We start from the raw sequence: 16,563 nt of genomic DNA on the forward strand, positions 1-16,563 counted from the left end.
CCAGTAGTTGCTACCAATATCTTGTATGCCAGATACTAATATTTTACTAATTTATTTTAAATTATTTTATTGAAGGCCTTAATTGAGGGTGTTCTTGCAAAGGATGTGATGAGATAAGTGGAAACGAATTCAGAGAAGATGAATTCAAAATCTTTAATGGGAGCATCCAAGTACTTCCTGGTTTCTGGTGATTACAGTGACTTTACCTGCCTCAGTTTTCTCATCTATAAAATGGGATACCAATCATGCCTGTGTCTTTCAGTTGTTGTGAGGTTGCTATGTGTAAAGTGCCTAGAGCAGTGCCTGGCACATGGGAGGCACCATTATGAGGGTTCTCCCTGGGGGAGCGGGGGGGCAGGGGGATCACCACTCGACACAGTCCTGACCAGGTTTCAAGTGCTTTACATGCTTTATCTGTTTCCTCCTTGTGTCATTCCTGATGGAGAATTGATCCTTTGGATCATAAGCCTTTTCTCCAGTAGGGGAGCACACAGTTACCAAGGAGTTTCCAGGGAGGTATAGGCAGAACCTTTCTGTTGGCCAGTGAGGATAAGGCTTGAACAGCCAAAGGGAGTCAAATGAATAGAGAAGCTGGCAATCCGCCATCAGCAGTAAAGTATATGGTAAACTCGAGATACTCCCATAGACAACACAGAGCAAGGCTCCTCCAGGTCCTGATGGGAGAAGACCATGGAGGAACACAAAGCAAATCGGATCTGAGAGAACTGGCATTCGGCTGTAAACCTGCCAGGAAGCGAGCTACCTGAGAGCAGGACCTTGGTTAGTTAACGCTCCACAAACATTTATTGAGCAAATTCAATAAACATTGACTGAGTAAATGTACTTCAATTCCTCGATTCCATATTTACTGAGTGCCTACCATGTGTAGGTGAATAGTCATCCCTTGCCTCTGCGCTCAAACTCAGTGCACATAATGGGATATTTTTGGAATAGAAAGAAGAAAACAAATTAATTATAGCCCATTTCCTTAGCTTACAGCCATGAGACAGTGGAATCCAGGCCTTGCTATTTCCTTATTATGGGATTTTTCAACAAGTGGCTTGACCTTTCCAAGCCTTAGTGTCCTGATCTGTGAAATGTGCATAGTCATCACTACCATGTATGAGCATTCTGAAGGTTAAATGAGATTATGAGTATAAAGAATTCAGCCTAGAAAACACTAGGAGCCTGTGTGTTAGTTTCTTTCACTTCGTTTGGGTAGGATATCTAACTGCTCTAAATTCACACCTTCATGGGGGTGACTCTGCTCCATCTACCTCACAGTGGTTTTGAAGGTTCACTTGCAATGACACATGTGGAAACTTTTTGCAAACCATTTTGTGCTGTAGGGACTGAGTGCCTGCTGTGAGCTAAGTACTTTGCTTACCACTTTATATATCTTCTTCTGGTAATTAAACTCAAGCTGCCTGGGTTTGAATTTAGCTTCAGTTATTTCCTTAGCCATGTTACCAACTGCACATTACTTTTCTGTGCTTAAATTCTTTATATGTTAGTGAGAATATGAATAGTATTCCCAGGAATATTGTGAGAATTAAATGAGATAATATAAAATATGAAACAAGCCTAATACAGTGTCTGGCACATAGTAAGTACTTCATAAAGGTTAGCTGTGGTTAGTGGCTATTCCTGTAACTCTTAGTTTCTAGATGAGGTAACTGGAGCAAGATAAATCACTTTTCCAGGGTAGCAGTCAAGGATGTGAAGCCCAAGTTCTTCCTGCTCTGCCAAGCTGTTTATACCTTACATTCCTCTAAGCCTTTTCCATATCGTCTGGAATTCCTTGGCTACTTGGGGAATCCTGCTTGGTCATCCTCCTCTTCTAAAACAGGTTGGCTCTGAGCCCAGTCCACTGACTGAGGGTGTAAGCCAGGATAGGCCTCTACAAAACTTGTTCATGGTTTTTACTCTGATGCCAGCAGACTTTGGGGTGTGGAAAAGCACACAATATGTGTTAGCTTTGTTCCAAGGAGAGTAACTCAGTCATTCATCCATCATATCTTCTATCCTCCCTTCCTTCCTCCCTTCCTAACACTAGTCCACCCTCCCTTTCTTCTGCCCTTTAATGCAGTCATTTAATCATCTAGCCAGCCAATTATCTACCCAACCCCAGATTTGTTATGGTGACACTTAACATCAGTCCCCTTGTCTAAGCCAAAAGTGGAGGGGGGGCCAGCAGTTCCATGACCAGAGGTTCTAGGTACTCCACAAGCAGATCCCTTCCGATAAGGGCCACACAAACAGGGCTACTTCTCCAGAGCACATTCCAACTTCATTTCAGTTACTTAAAAATCAGGGGAGGGGATGGGCACAGATGCCACTTGCCAGTGGAGTGCTGCAATGACCTTAAGCCACAAGAGCTACTGCATAAAAGGGCTGAGCATCCTTGTCTCCCTAGAGCATTGACGAATGAAACACAAAGTAGATGCTTGGGGAGACCCAGAGTGCCTCATTATGTGGCCTAAACCAGGCAATAGCATGGTGGCCTGTGTTTCCAGGAGTCAGTGTGCCCTTCCCCTTCCTCAATGTGTCCATGCTCCTTCCTCATTCTCCTTCAGCCAAGCCATCAGACAGCCCACTCAAGTTAAATTTGGGCTGCTTGATTACCTGGCTGAAGTGGAATGAGGAAGGAGCATAGACAGGCATGTGACAAAGCTATGTTTGCTGGCCCCATGAGCATGTGCTCCCGAAGGGCTGGCAGAAAGGGCTTGGTGGTGCTTTGGCATTTCCCCTGACAGCGAGCTCTGAAGTTGGCCCCTCTGAAATGAGTGTCTTTGGGAACAGAGGACAACATAATGTTGGCCCAGGTCCCAGAGCTCTCATAGAGGACCTGGGGGCAGTCAACAGTGCTCAGTGCAGGGTATGGACTAAGCATGGGCTCTGGGCTCAGGTTCTGGGCCTGCCACTTATGATCTGTGTGACCTTGGAGGAAGGTAGCTAACTTCTCTGTGCCTCAGTTTCCTCAGCTATGAAATGGGAATGATAATAATACCTACATTAAGGCTAATTATAGGTCAAATGAATTAATATGGTAGATGAATAACTGGCATAGGGTTAGCTATTATTATTAGCTGGCTTTGTGTGCAATGGAGGTAGGGGAGCAGGGGGAGGTGGTAGCTGGAGTGCTAGAACAAGTGATATGAAGGGGCAAAGTCTGCTTATGAGTTCACACTGACCTGCTTCTGGGGGCTTCTAAAACCCTTTGGAGGAGTTTTTCGGGTAGAAGCTAGAGCCAGTGAAAACTGGGCTCTTACAGCTAATGTGAGCCTCCTTGTACCCTCGGGATTGCAAGGCAATTCTGAGGATGCTGCACTGTTCATGTGAGTCAGCTTCCTCCTGTGGCTTCTGGTCACAGCCCAGGAGCTCATCCAGGCCTGGGTAAGACTGCATCTGGATCCTCGGGCCAGGTCTGGGGCCCTACAATGAGGGGGAGATGGGCTGGTATGTGTCCTGAGTGGAGGTTAGGAAGGCTCTGAACACTGTCATGGGAGCAAAGACCAAAGAAACTAGAGAAAAAGAGACTCCAGGAAGACCCAGAACTGCCTTCTTACAACTGCAGAATTCACCCCACAAAGCTGTATGGAGGGCAGAACCGAGGGAGAGTCCTGGGAGAGGCAGTCTAGCTTGACCAGGACAGAGCTGGCCAACCAGGGCACAGGCTTCCTTGGGAGGTGGTGAGCTTTTTATTACAGAAATATTCCTGTAGAGTCCTAGGCCAGGCGTGGTGGCTCACACCTGTAATCCCAGCACTTTGGGAGGCTGAGGTGGGCAGATCACTTGAGGCGAGGAGTTTGAGACCAGCCTGGCTGACATGGTAAAAGCCCATCTCTACCAAAAATACAAAAATTAGGCAGGCGTGGTGGCACAGGCCAGTAGTCCCAGCTACTCAGGATGCTGAGGCACGAGAATCATTTAACCTAGGAGACGGAGGATGCAGTGAGCTAAGATCACACCACTGCACTCCAGCCTGGGCAACAGAGTGAGACTTCATCTCAAAAATAAAAAGAAATATTCCTATAGATTCCTAAGACCTACCTCAAGAGATTCCAATTCAGTAGGTCTTGGATGGCTGAGGAATCTGGTGTTCCAAAAATTTCTAGGATGACTGAATGGGGCTCACATTATGGAGAGCTTTGCCTTTCTGGGAAGAGCTTAGATGTGACCTGGGATTCTTTTAGCGCTGGCAGTTTGTCATTCTGTGGTCCGCTAAGGTCCCAGACTTGTGTCCTGACAGTGTCTATTGCTGGCAGAACCCCTTGGCTCCAAACTCTTCCTTTTAAGTCTCTCCCTATTGAAGGGCCAATGCAGAAAACCCCACTCAGGACATAGCCTTGCAGAGTACGTTGCTGGGAGGCTTTTGTGTGTGTGTGCCTGTGTGATATTTGATTGCAGCTTCTGGTTAAGGACCTGAACGTGTGTCTGTCTGTGCGTGCGTGTGTATCTATGTGTGTGTATATGTAGAAAAAGAAACAGGATCTAGTCCTACAGATTTTGTGTTTGAGTATGAGAAGGCCTCAGCTAGTGCTCATGCCAGTGATGGGAAACAGGGGCTGGGACCTGAGGAATCAGAACTAGGGCTGGACCCCAGGGAGCTGTAAACTCAGGATGCTCTGTTCTTTGCTTGCTTCACAGAGTGGGAATTCAGACAGGATTGGGACTTCCAGCCGAGTCATCCTGGCCAGGCACGCTTCCTTGGCTGCCTGGCTTCAGATGCTCCCAGGGACTCAGGCTCCTGCTCCCTGAAGGCTCCAGGCTAGCTGCTAAGGCCTGACCCTCCCAAGGCTGTGGCTACCTGAGAAACCCAATATGCATTGTCTGGTGAGTGCAATAATGGGAGAAGCACTTTACCCATCATGCCTGGTTGCCTTCTGAAAAGCTTTAAGATGCCTACGGCGTGGCAGTAAGGAAAGAGGGTAAAAGAAAGTTAAGTTTGATGTGGCCTCTGGTTGGGGGCTCTAAACTGCCCCAGCGTCATGGTCCCTCAGGCTATCAAAGGCTCTTGAGGGCTGGGTTGAACATGCAGGGTCTAGGAGGCAGCAACACCCTTGTATTGGGTGACACATAAGAACCCAGAAGCACAGCAAAGTTAACAGACTTGTTCTCAAAGTTCCTTGGCCAAGACAAAGTTTCTTGACCAGAATGTAGAGGAGCTGGGATTGAAGCCCAGCTTGGTATGACTGCACTGTTTATATTCTTAAATCCTGTGCTATATGAACTCCCTGACAGGACCTGGGCCTCCTGGCTCCCAGCTCCTGTGAATTCCTGTTGGCCCTCCTAACCATCGTGGCTTCCAAATGCACATAGGTACAGCACCATTAGGTTGGTGTGGTCGTGTTTCTAGAGGTTGCCACATGAGGAGAGGGTTCCATGAGCTTGCCTGCCACAAAGTTGAGTGTAAGGGAGCTAGCCAGTGATTGGCCAGTGGGAGCTCCAAATTGCAGTTCCCCATGAGTTCAGCCTCCCTGTGACCCTGAGCCAGAACCAACTCTTATTAAATAAGAGACAGTCTCTGAAGGCCCTTCAAGGGCCATGATTCTCTGTGCTCCTGGGAAATGAAGACTATAAAGAGGATGTTTGCAGGTGCTGAGAGCTGCTGCATTATTGGAGCCCAGCAGAAGTACCCATGAGGGAAGAATGCATGAGTGAACATTATTTTTGCAAATGGGTAGATTCTTAGTGAGTGTTTCCATGTTATGATTACATTTGTTTTCTTACACATTACAATGCTAGGAACTTAAATAACAAACACTTTAAAAAGAATGGCCCTTTGTAGCTCCATATCCCAAACTCATGGGATTGAGATGCTGTAGAGCTTGGCAGTCTTGTGGGTGGGGAGATGCCCTCCCCTTGAATGTATAAGTGACAGGTGTTTACATTGTCTGGTTTTGTGTTTCCTGAGGATATGCTTTGAGAGAACTTTCAATTATAATTAAAGGTTTGTAAACAGGAGGAAGTTAACTCAGTATAAAAGCCCATCTTCACTGACAGCGGAGTTGTATCTTTGCTGCTTTTTTATTATCTTATATTTTAGGACTGCTTTTATTCTTGGGGCAGCTGTTTGAGGAAGTTACCCAGGATTTAGGAGATAGATTTTGCCTGAGAATCTGATTCAAGGGCACAACCATTGCTAATGAAGTAGAAAGGCCCATTTGCAGAGGAGTCCAGGGCAAGGAAGTAGAGATGCTAAGGACAGAGGGCCTAAGACAGTCAAGGCCTGAGGGTCTGGAAGCAGTCGCATTTGAATGCAGTTGTGAGTGTTTTATCAGTCCTTTCCTTAATCCCCAAGCTTTCAGAACTTGGCAGCCTCAGCAGCAGGACCCACTGTTTCCCAGAATGGGGGCCTAGACTTGATAAAACCCTGGGCTGAGGAGCTGGGGGCTTGGCCCACCATCACTTAGACATTCAAGGGAAGGGCAACCCTCCCCCCTCCGCCACACACACACCCCTAAGGCTGCTGAGTTCTGCAACATCTCAGTCCCAGGAGTTTGGGATGTGGAGATACAAAGGGCCATTCTTTTCTAAGTATTTACTAAGTTCCCACAGTTGTGATGTGTCAGAAAACAAATGTCATCATAACATGAAAATATTCACTAAGAATCTGCCCATTTGTAAGAATGAGGCTCACTCATAGATTCTTCCCTCACTTCACAAGTGTCTCTCCCATCTGGCCCAGGTGAGTTTGAACAACTGTCCAATATAACAGGACAATACCATTTTAGAGCAAATCAACCGCAAAGTTCATGAAGTCAAAGAAAGCAGTGATGGGGAATTTCACATGCAAGGTCTTCGACCAAGGAGGTCAGATAGAGCTAAGCAGTTAAACAAAGAAAACACCATGAGCACGATGCCCAGATAGGTTCCTCAAGAGGGAATCATTTGAATATTGAGGGATTAAAAGAGATCCTTAGGAAAATGGATGAAGCCCTTACGTATTAAACAGAGTCTCTTAATTAGGTGCTGTAAAGTAAAATGTAAAGAACGTGTTATTATGTGAACAGATCATTTTGCTGGTATAATGAATGTACCCACACCAAAATCAACATTTTATTCTTTGTTCAATCTAAAAATTAGCACGTAACCTATATTTTGTAATCTGTATAGCTAAACATAAATGCCTCATCTGTACAATAAAAATCTCAATGTACCTTTAAATTAACTTGCTTTCCTCATTGCCTTTCTATAATAGAATTTCACTGAAAACCTTTTTTGCTATTTACTATACAATTTGGATTTTCATTTTAAGTGGATTTACTTTAAATTTTTAAGGGGCCTTTTCTAGTGCCCCCGCCCCTGACATATGAGGATCTCGGGGCTAATGGTTCTCATCTAAGTCTTTCTCCAGTTCAGAGGGAGCCTGTGTGGTCTGTGGTTTGACTTCTGAGGCCTCAGTCAGACACAGCCTACATGGTTGGTTCTACACCCAGAATATTTGGGGCCTCGGTCAATTCAAACCAAATCAGAGTAACTGATTCCCCAGCATGGAAGCCACACACCTTCTCCAGGTACCCACTGCAACCTGCACGAGCTGTCAGCAAACCCTCTGGCCAGCCTAGGGACTGTGACCTCAGCCCAGGGCACTTGACTTGGCCCCCAGCCAGGCTAGCTGAGGGCAGGGAGGGGGCACTTACTTGGCCGGCAGGGCTCTGGGCTGTCTGTGGCTCTCCGGGGGGCTCCTCGTCCTCGGGAATGTGGGGCATGGCAGCCTCCTGCTGGGAGTGGCCACGTGTGCCCGGAACCTCCGCTGTGTCAGCCCCAAAGATGCTCCAAGAGGCCTGGGCTCCACAGGCTGGGGAGACGCCAAAAGGACAAGTCAAATCCATTCCCACCCCTGTCCCAAGCTAGGTTCCGTTTCCCGGAGCCACAAGCCACAGTGAGAGCCGGCTTGAGTTTGCATCAACACCGGAGGTCAAACCAGGCTAGTAGAGGGCATTTGGAATTTCATTTCCTCCGGCTCTCTGGCTTTGTTTACAAAGTCAGAGGTGACCTTAGAGATTTTGCATCTAATTTGGTCTTTACAGTAAACACAGCTATCCCAGAAGGGAGAAAAGTGCTTCAAACCCCTCAAAACTGTAGCTAATGGAAGATACCCAACTGAGATCGGATTGGCATTTGTTTACCACTTACTGACCACCTACTGGGTACCGGGCCCTGTCCTAGGCTCATCACTATCATTCAATTGAACCCTCAGGATGACCTCTGATGTGAGCATTAATATTCCTGTTTTACTGATGAGAGAACTGCCACAGAGAGTGAAAGTGACTTGCCCCCAGTTATACAGAGAACCAAGAATTTAAACCCAGATCTTCCTGATTTTGAGGCTGGGGCTCTTTCTGCTATACCACACAGCATTCCTCGGCCACATGGATGGGGAGTAAAGGGTGCTGTTTCTTGACTTCCTCCTTGACACCACCCTTCATGCTCTTCTGACCCTCGGCGCAGGCTCTCTTACTTGAGTTCAGCCCTCGTGGGGCCTGTACCAGCCCTGCAGAAACCTGGAGGCTCAGGCAGGGTGAATTCCGTGTGCCCTGTGCCCAACCCCAGCAACCTTAGGTTGCCTCCCAGAAGCTAGACTACCCTCTCCCCATGGTGTAGCAGCCTGGGGGCACTGGGGTCCCAAAGCTGATTGGGACTGCAATCAGCATAATCTCATCCACCTCCCACAGTGATTGGCTCAGGGATGGACAATGGACCCAGCCTACATGGATGAGCATACAGTAATGTTCTGGGACTAGATGCTCTCTCCTGCTCTGAGGGGTGGAGTGTGAAGAGGTGAGACCTGGTGCTATGGACACTATTTTGCTTCCATGAGGAAAGCCAGACAGAATATAACTGACACACACAGAGGAGGGCAGAGCTAAGGGACCTGCAGAGAAACAGAATTGGAGCTCTGATCAAAGTGTACCTGAAGCCTGAACACTCTGGATTAGCCAGTTACACGAACAATTAAGCCTCTTGGTGTTGAAATCACTTTATGTTGGGTTTTTGTTACTCGTAACTGAAAACATACTCACTGTTCCTTCATGCTTCTTGTCTGTCAAGATGCCTAAGAGTATGATCCTGCCAATGGATCTTGAGCCAATGGGCCTAGCTCCTCTGCTTCCTCTTAGAACAGGAGTCTAGCAACACCAGGTCTCCACAGGGAAAGGCAGAATAGCAATGTAGAAAGAACACAGGCATTGGAACCAGATATGTGAGTGTGAGTCCTCTATACCACTCACTGGCTATGTGGCCTTGGAAAGTTGGCTTCATCTCTGAGTCCCAGTTTTCTTGTCAAAACAGAGATAGGAATGCCCCCCAAGCAGGATGTTCCAAGGACAAAACATACTCAGTTCAGTGTAGGTTCCCAAAGAGGCCACCTGCAGGGATTCTCGCAGCCCAGGAAGCTTGGCCAGAGCTCCAAGGGCTCTGCCTGGCCTCTCCCCATTTTTAAACTCCCTTCTTCTTCTCTTAGTGGGGTGGGTGATACTTTCAGGGATCTGCAGAACTAACAACTTGGCCTGGTTCTACAACATTTAGAGATTCCCTGAAGGAGCTGCTCCACTGGACAGAGGTTAAGGCCACCACACAGATAACGTAGGTGACTTTTGGCTGACGGGACACATGGTGGGTGGGGGTAGGGATAAAGGACACTGTCATTTACTGAGCACCAACTGTGTTCCAGGTCCTCTGGGAGGTACTGCTAACTGCTGGAGGTTGTAGGAGGAAGAGCCCGAAAGCCCTGCCACCTCCCATAACACTTGGTGTTCTTCCTGTCCTGCAGAAAGAGCTCAGAAAGGCCCTAGAGCCAAAGTGCTGCAGAACAGGCCCAGGCTGGCATGAGCCTAGCACTGACCGGCCCCCGAATCCCCACTAGCTAACACACATACCTCTAGACTCCTGGACTGAGCTCCTTAAGATAGGCGAGGTGTCAGATTCTTCCTAGATACCCAAAAGATTCAGCAAAGAATGATTGTCGATTTATGTTTAAAGAACTAGGGACTTTTAGTCCCAGAATTGGTCAAGGTGACCACCATCTTGACTGTCTCTGCAATGAACAAGTTAGGCCATCAGCTCTGGAACAGTTAGGGTGACCCCTACTGGTCGCCTCAAGAAATCTCATCTCAGGTAGAGCATCCATTTTCACTGCCAACACTTTACACCTACTCTACCAGGCCTGTGCCGGGGCTGGTGACATAAAGAGGATGATCTTGGCCCTCAAGGAACACAGTGTCCAGTGGTAGGAGATGCTGGAGAACAGTATAATGGGGTTAATATTTTGAAAGTGAGAAGTTGCAGGACCCCAGAAAAGGGTTCCCTAACTATGGAAATTGGGACAGTGGGACATGATTTTAGCAAAGATTCACATTCGAACTAATGTTTGAGCTGAGCCGTGAACACAAATGCTGAATGTAATTTCTTGGAACAGATTAGCTGGGTGTCTAGTGGGGAAGATTAGACAAGATGGAGAGAAGCCATACTGGACAGATTTCACCTGGCTCTTGGGAATGAGAGCTGTGGGGCCAGGGCATGCTAGCTTTTTCCATGCCAAATTCTTACTGTATGAGTAAACTGAGCATCAGGTTCACCCGAAGGTGAGCTCCGTGGTTAATTCCTGTCATCTGTACTTGGATTTCAGCAGCAGTGGCATCAGTGGCGCTGGGTAAAGCATATGATAACAGGGATCGAGGGCAACAAAAGAGTAGCCACCAACACCATTTCTGCCAAAGGAAGTTGGCCACATCTCCTAGGAAACCTGTTAAAATTATGTGTGATATATATATAGGTCTAGGCTGTCTTAACAGGGGTATGGTTTGTAAAACATGGGAGGTGACTATTCCACTTCTTCTGTCTTAATCTACACAAAGTGTATTGTGCTCTGCCTGTTAAGAAGGATTTAGACAAATTGGGACATGTTTAGAAAACGGGAAACAGGAAACTAGAAGAACAAGAATTTTTCTCTAAAGAACTAGAGAACTTGAGCCTGGAGAAGAGGAAGTGCAGGGAGAAATTAAAATCTCTTCTCAGATGTTTGAAAAGTATTCATGTGGTTCTACTGTCCCCAAAGGATAGATGCCATGACTAATGACTGAAAGGTCAGGTGAAGGCAAGGGCCACCTTCTAGTGGTTGGAATCACCTAAAGATGAAACAGGCTGCTCTTTAGGTGGCAAGTTCACCATTCCTTGGAGGTTCTGTTAAAGGCTGGGACTAGGGTCACAGGATTCCTAACCAATTCAGGGGCCTTTTCTAACTCTGGGAGTCCCTGAAATCCTGGACTCTTTTTAGCTACAACAAACCGAAAGACCTGACGATTCCATCCCAGGATTTTGGGATTATGGTCTTCTGAAGTCTCATGAGAAATAACCCATTTTCAAACCCTCCACTTTCTATCCTCCATCTCCTTCTCTTCCAAACAGAGTTTAACTCAGTCCCTGTGACAGAAAGCAAAATAGAACAAATGAATTAAGCTAGATGTCAGCTGCCACAGCATAAAGATAGAGTGGATGCTGGCTGAGGCCCCAACCTTGGCAAAATGGAACCCCAGGCTCCTCAGGGGTAGCCCCAGCAGCCCCGCCTGCTGGGGCCATTCCCACGCTGCTACTGCCCTGTTTGCTGTCTCTCCCATCCATTATTATAAGCTCACTGCTTAAAATAGAAAGGTAAAAGCAGAGTCCCTCCCCCAGGGTGACATCTGGGTTCCGCTGGAGCTTGTGGGCATGCGGACCTCACATCCATCACAGCAAAGTTTAGAATATAATCTCCAGGAAGTGGTGATCTAGAGCACCAGCCCATAAAAGGAAAAAATATTTAGTAATGTTTGGTCTCCAAGCCGTTCCTTCTTTAACCCATTTTCAGGGCCCTTCTTGCTGCCTCTCCAGTCTGGTTAGGAAAGGGTTAGGTGGGTCAGTGCCAAGAGCTAATCAGCTCTTTTGACTCTATTCATTCTGCCCCCAGCCAGTGCCTAAGTAAAACCTGACCCATTTTACAGGCAGGGAAACTGAGATGCAGAGATGGAAACAACTTGACTGGCTCAGCTAACTTTGTATCTGGTGCAAATTTTCCAAGAGTCTCTTCTGGGATAACTATCCAATCATTCGTGCAACTGAAGAGGCTAGAAGTTCCTAAACCATATTTAAATATTTTATCTGCCCCTGCTCACGAAAGGAAACAAACTAATATACTTTTGTTCATGCTTTAATTCTTCAGATATTTCTAAGTCACCTACTGAGCATCAGACACTATGCTAGATGTATTTCTTTATTTTTTATTATTATTTTTTAAATATATTTTATTGCATTTTAGGTTTTGGGGTACATGTGGAGATGTATTTCAAATGCTATATTGTTTAACCCCCATTAGATGCGTTTTATTATTTCCATTCAACCTAGTAAGGATCTAGGGCTCAGGTTCCACAACTTGGTTAATATCACACAGCTAGTAAGTAGCTGGTGAAGGGTTATAATCCAGGCTAGTGTGACTCCTAGGCCCATTGTCTTTCCTCTCTTCCATTCTGGCTTCTTCACCAGCAGTTCTGCTTGAGTGCAGCAGAAAAGCCTAGCAGGGGGCCCCCTGCCTCCAAGGGGAGAACTGGAGTGAGTACTCTCAGTGAGGCTAAGGATGGTGGGAGGCAGAGGGGAGGAAGCAGTACCTACACTTTGGTTGTCAGGTCAGGGGTCTTATGAGGGCTTAAGAGTGGCCCACAGTTGAGCCTGCATGTCCCCTGCTGTGTGGTGTGGCAGATTCATCCCCCCATCCTTCTACTCACTGTCTGCCAGTCCACCCGTTCCCCCCTCACCCTCTGACCTTTCCATTCCTGCACCTCCACTGGTTTGTCCATTCAGAAAGCCCCACACTTGTTAGGTCAACAGCACAGGTTCTGCCTCTGGAAATAGCTGTTGTAGAACCCTGCGGGCTGTAGCAGCAGGGCAGGAGGACAGCAAAGGGCCATGAAAGCACAGGCAGGCCCGGCCACAGCTGGCCACACACCTCCACCCTGCACAGGTAGCCAATGGTGGGGGCGGTTCTGTGCTCGCAGCCTTGGGAAGGGTGGTAGCAGCAGGTGGAGGAAAGAGAGGCCAGCCCCGCCTTATAGGCTTCAAAGGCCTTACTGTATCCCAGAAAGTACAGAGTCATCATCAGGACGCAGGGTTCAGGAGCAGTCTTTACAGAGACTATCTCTTTCAGTGCTCTCAGCAACCCTGTGAGGTGGGGAGAGTAAGTACTAATATTATTAACATTAAAATTAGACCCATTTTACAGATAAGGGAACAGAGGCCCAGATACTTGCCCAATGTCATTGCCTGTGAATGGCGGAGCTGGGAATTTATTGCATCTGGGTCTGATGCTCCCCTTCCTTGCAGAGCCAAGCCTGTTCTCCACAGGCAGCAGCAACCTCTCATCCTGACCCCAAAGATGCCTCTCCCAGAGACTTGCAACCTGCCTAGAAGAGACCAAACTCCTCTCTTAAAACCACAGTATCCCAGGAGCACAGCCTGTAAGTTGAGTGGCTCTCAGATTCTATGAATCTCTGAACATTGAGGGAAGAGCCAAGAAACTCTTTCGGGAAACAATGGGTTAACCTAGCCTCCACTGACCTTTCTGGAGTGACTCAGTATTCTCAGAAGGGAGTTTTTTTTGTTGTTGTTGTTCTTCCAGCTTTGAATTTTTGCTTTCATTTTAGCAGTACAAAGAATGTGAAAGAGATTAGGTTGCTATTAATACCACGGGTCTATCTCTAGATGAACAACTGATGGGGGGCATTGTTTGGGGTGACTGCACAAGGGGCTCTCTTAGCCTTTCTGTAAATCCAGAGGGTGACAGAAGGGCCACTGGGAACTCACCAGTCCTACCCCTGTGCCCATTTTTACTGATGGGGAACTGAGACCTAGAGAGGGGGAGGCACGTGACCAAGGCCACACTTGTAAGTGAGGGGCAGAGTCAGAGAAGGCCCCAGAGCCCCCACACCCCACGCCCGGATACACATGGCAGCTTTCTGACTTTTCATTTTGATGGTTTTGCTCATGGTGAAGGGTAAGCCATTGTGTCTGTGCCAGGAAAGCAGGCGTCCTTCGGCAGCGCCTCATGATCGTCCTTGCTCTCGTGGTCACTCTCGCGGGAAAGAGGATGCTCCCGCAAGGGATCTGCTGAAAGTGCTGGGAGGTGCTCCTGGGGGTCCCCTGGGCCTGGCCAACTGCAGAGCTGGGTTCTGTACCTCCACAAGTGAGCTGGAGAGGGAGCCTGCCTCGGGAAAACCCCATCCTGCTTCCTAACCTTGGCCTGCTCATGGGGCTTTGGAGCTTGGCAGACTCAGTTCTAATCCTTCCTCTGCCACTCCCTTGCTGGATAAATCTCCCCTAGCCTCAGTTTCCTCATTTGGAAATGGAGGTGATAGCACCTACCTTTTAGGGTTATTGTAAGGATTAAAACAGGAAATACATGCAAGGTGCTAGCACACAGAATGCATTCAGTTCCCTCACATTCTCCAAACAGGGCAGCTGAGTTCTCTAAGCATGGCATCAACAAAACAAAACCAAGGCTCAGAGACCCTGGTGTTCATCCTAGGGGGCTGAGCCCCTAGACTTCTCTCCTGCAAGTAAAGGAGACTCAGTCCTGGTCTGTGCCATGGACAGTCCCACGTCTGGGCTGTGGTTGCCCCAAGTCTGTGCTGTGCTCAGTCCCAGGTCAGTCTGGTTTCGAAGCCCCAGCTCCTTCCACTATCCCTGTACTGATGGCAATTCCCAAAACAGAGGTTTTCATTCCACAGGTGAGACACGAGGCCTAGTGTGCAATCCCTCCTGGAAAAGGGTCGGTCACAGTGTCTGGCCAAGTAGGTATTTGAACAATTGGGTGAATGAGTGAGTGGAGGGGGTTCAGCCACCCCCAGTGTGTGGTGGAAGCCCCAGGATTCCCTCCTGAAAGTGGTTCTAGAGTGAAGGGAATTGTGGGGGAGCAGGAACATGGAGAAGGGCGGAGATGCAGGGAGAAAGCCTCCATGGCAACAGAAAAGGAAGGAGGAGGAAGTGGAAGGCACTTCCCATATGGCTGTGTCCCCTAAACAAAGACGTGTTTGGGGAGGCTGGCCCCAAGCACCCCAACACTCCCAGGGTTTGTATATCCGTGAAAAACCTTCTCAGGGCCTGATTTTCTCCAGCCCTGCTCTCTACTCCTGTGGAACTCGTATTGGCTTTGTTGACCGGGGGTGCCCTGGGAAGGAGCCAGCACCTGCTCAGACCAGTGACAGGAAATAAGCCTAAACATCTCCCCAGGTTTCCTTTCCAGCTTGTTCACTTCAGCAATTCTTTTTTTAAAAATAGGTCCACTTGAAAAAAACTTTTCTTCTTCAAAATATGTACAATTGCTCAATCGGAGGCAGTTCAAAGGCACCGGGAATAGCAGCAAAGTATCTAAGCCTCCCATTTAACGCCTAGCAAATAGAAATCTTGCCCAGTTCTGTTTGTTCCAGGCTGCTCAGCAGCCTCTTCTCTGAGTGACTCACTCCAGAGTGACATGAGTCATCATCCTGGGGTCAAGGACCACACGGTATTCGTGGGTCTGCGAGACCCCATAAAGGGCAGGGCACCCAGTGGTCACCAGGAAGAGATGAAGGATCAGGAACTGTGTCCCAGGCCCTAGGGTTGGCTCTGCCCTTCCCCTGTGGGTGACCTTAGGGAGTCACTGAGCCTGAGAAGTAGGTGAATTTCTGGGCCCTTCTAACTTATACTTTGGAGAGATCTCTTTAGTGGTGCATAGGATCCTGTTTGCTGCAGCTCTTAAGAGTCTAATGTGATTTTCAAGAATTGTATGAACTGGTGGTTAAACACAGACATTATTAAAAAATAAATTATATAAACTCACATTAAACAAAAAGGAGGTAAATACTCAAAATAACTGCTTTCTAATTATTTTACTACATTTTACCTGTGCGCTTAGGATGGTGTATTTCTACTGTCTCTGCAAACACATATAATGATTTTCTACTGCCCATCTCTTTTCAGTTCCATGATCAGTGAGGTCGAGTTAGTAGCTTGTCATTGGTCATAGTGGGAGTATCTATACCATGGAAATTGGCAAATCAGAAACATACATACATATCAGGGCCTCCCCCTCCACCCAGAGAGCTGGCAGCACACCACTGAGCCACTCAGCACAGCCCCAGGCCCCTGATTCTTGCTCCTTCCAGGGTGCAGAAGGAACGCAGATGACTTTACTATCACCCCAAGACAGCATATTTACAGAGATTTCATTGCCAATTGTCTTTGAACAACTCTTCCCAAGTGGACCACAGATCCCTCACATTCACCACGTCCCTGACAGAGCCCACTGTTTCTTTCCGTCCCTAGCCCACTCTTCCTGTACCCTAGAGAATGGCACTCAAGCTATAAACCCACAAGTCATAGTGACTCCTTCATTTCTGTCACCCTCCACATTCAATTAGATGACTCTGAGTCCTGTCAATCCTAGTTCAGAAATGCCCTTCCTCTCATCCGTACCACCTCTGCCCATGGCTCTGTGTGACCTGAGTTACTGCAACCACCTCATTTGTCTCCTTACCTCTGACCTGGCCCCTT

At 47.6% G+C, this 16,563-nt stretch overlaps 1 protein-coding gene across 18 annotated transcripts in view; it reads right to left on the reverse strand.

Annotated features, from left to right (window-relative positions):
* The window catches only part of IRAG1 (inositol 1,4,5-triphosphate receptor associated 1), a 121,310-nt gene that overhangs the window by 71,662 nt on the left and 33,085 nt on the right, over nucleotides 1-16,563 (reverse strand). For 8 of the 18 annotated variants that reach the window (XM_002755047.5, XM_009007661.5, XM_035265757.3 and 5 more), the window contains one exon: nucleotides 7,647-7,804. The exons of 7 other annotated variants lie outside the window; for them this stretch is intronic. In XM_002755047.5, coding sequence (XP_002755093.1) covers nucleotides 7,647-7,804 — 158 coding nt within the window. Of the gene's footprint in view, nucleotides 1-7,646; nucleotides 7,805-15,913; nucleotides 16,046-16,563 lie in introns of all 18 variants that reach the window. 3 more of the 18 variants (XM_078340490.1, XM_035265758.3, XM_078340489.1) reach the window with 1 other exon arrangement.

Source organism: Callithrix jacchus, chromosome 10 (genome assembly GCF_049354715.1).
Source record: "Callithrix jacchus isolate 240 chromosome 10, calJac240_pri, whole genome shotgun sequence".
In the NCBI taxonomy this organism is placed as follows: Eukaryota; Metazoa; Chordata; class Mammalia; order Primates; family Cebidae; genus Callithrix; species Callithrix jacchus.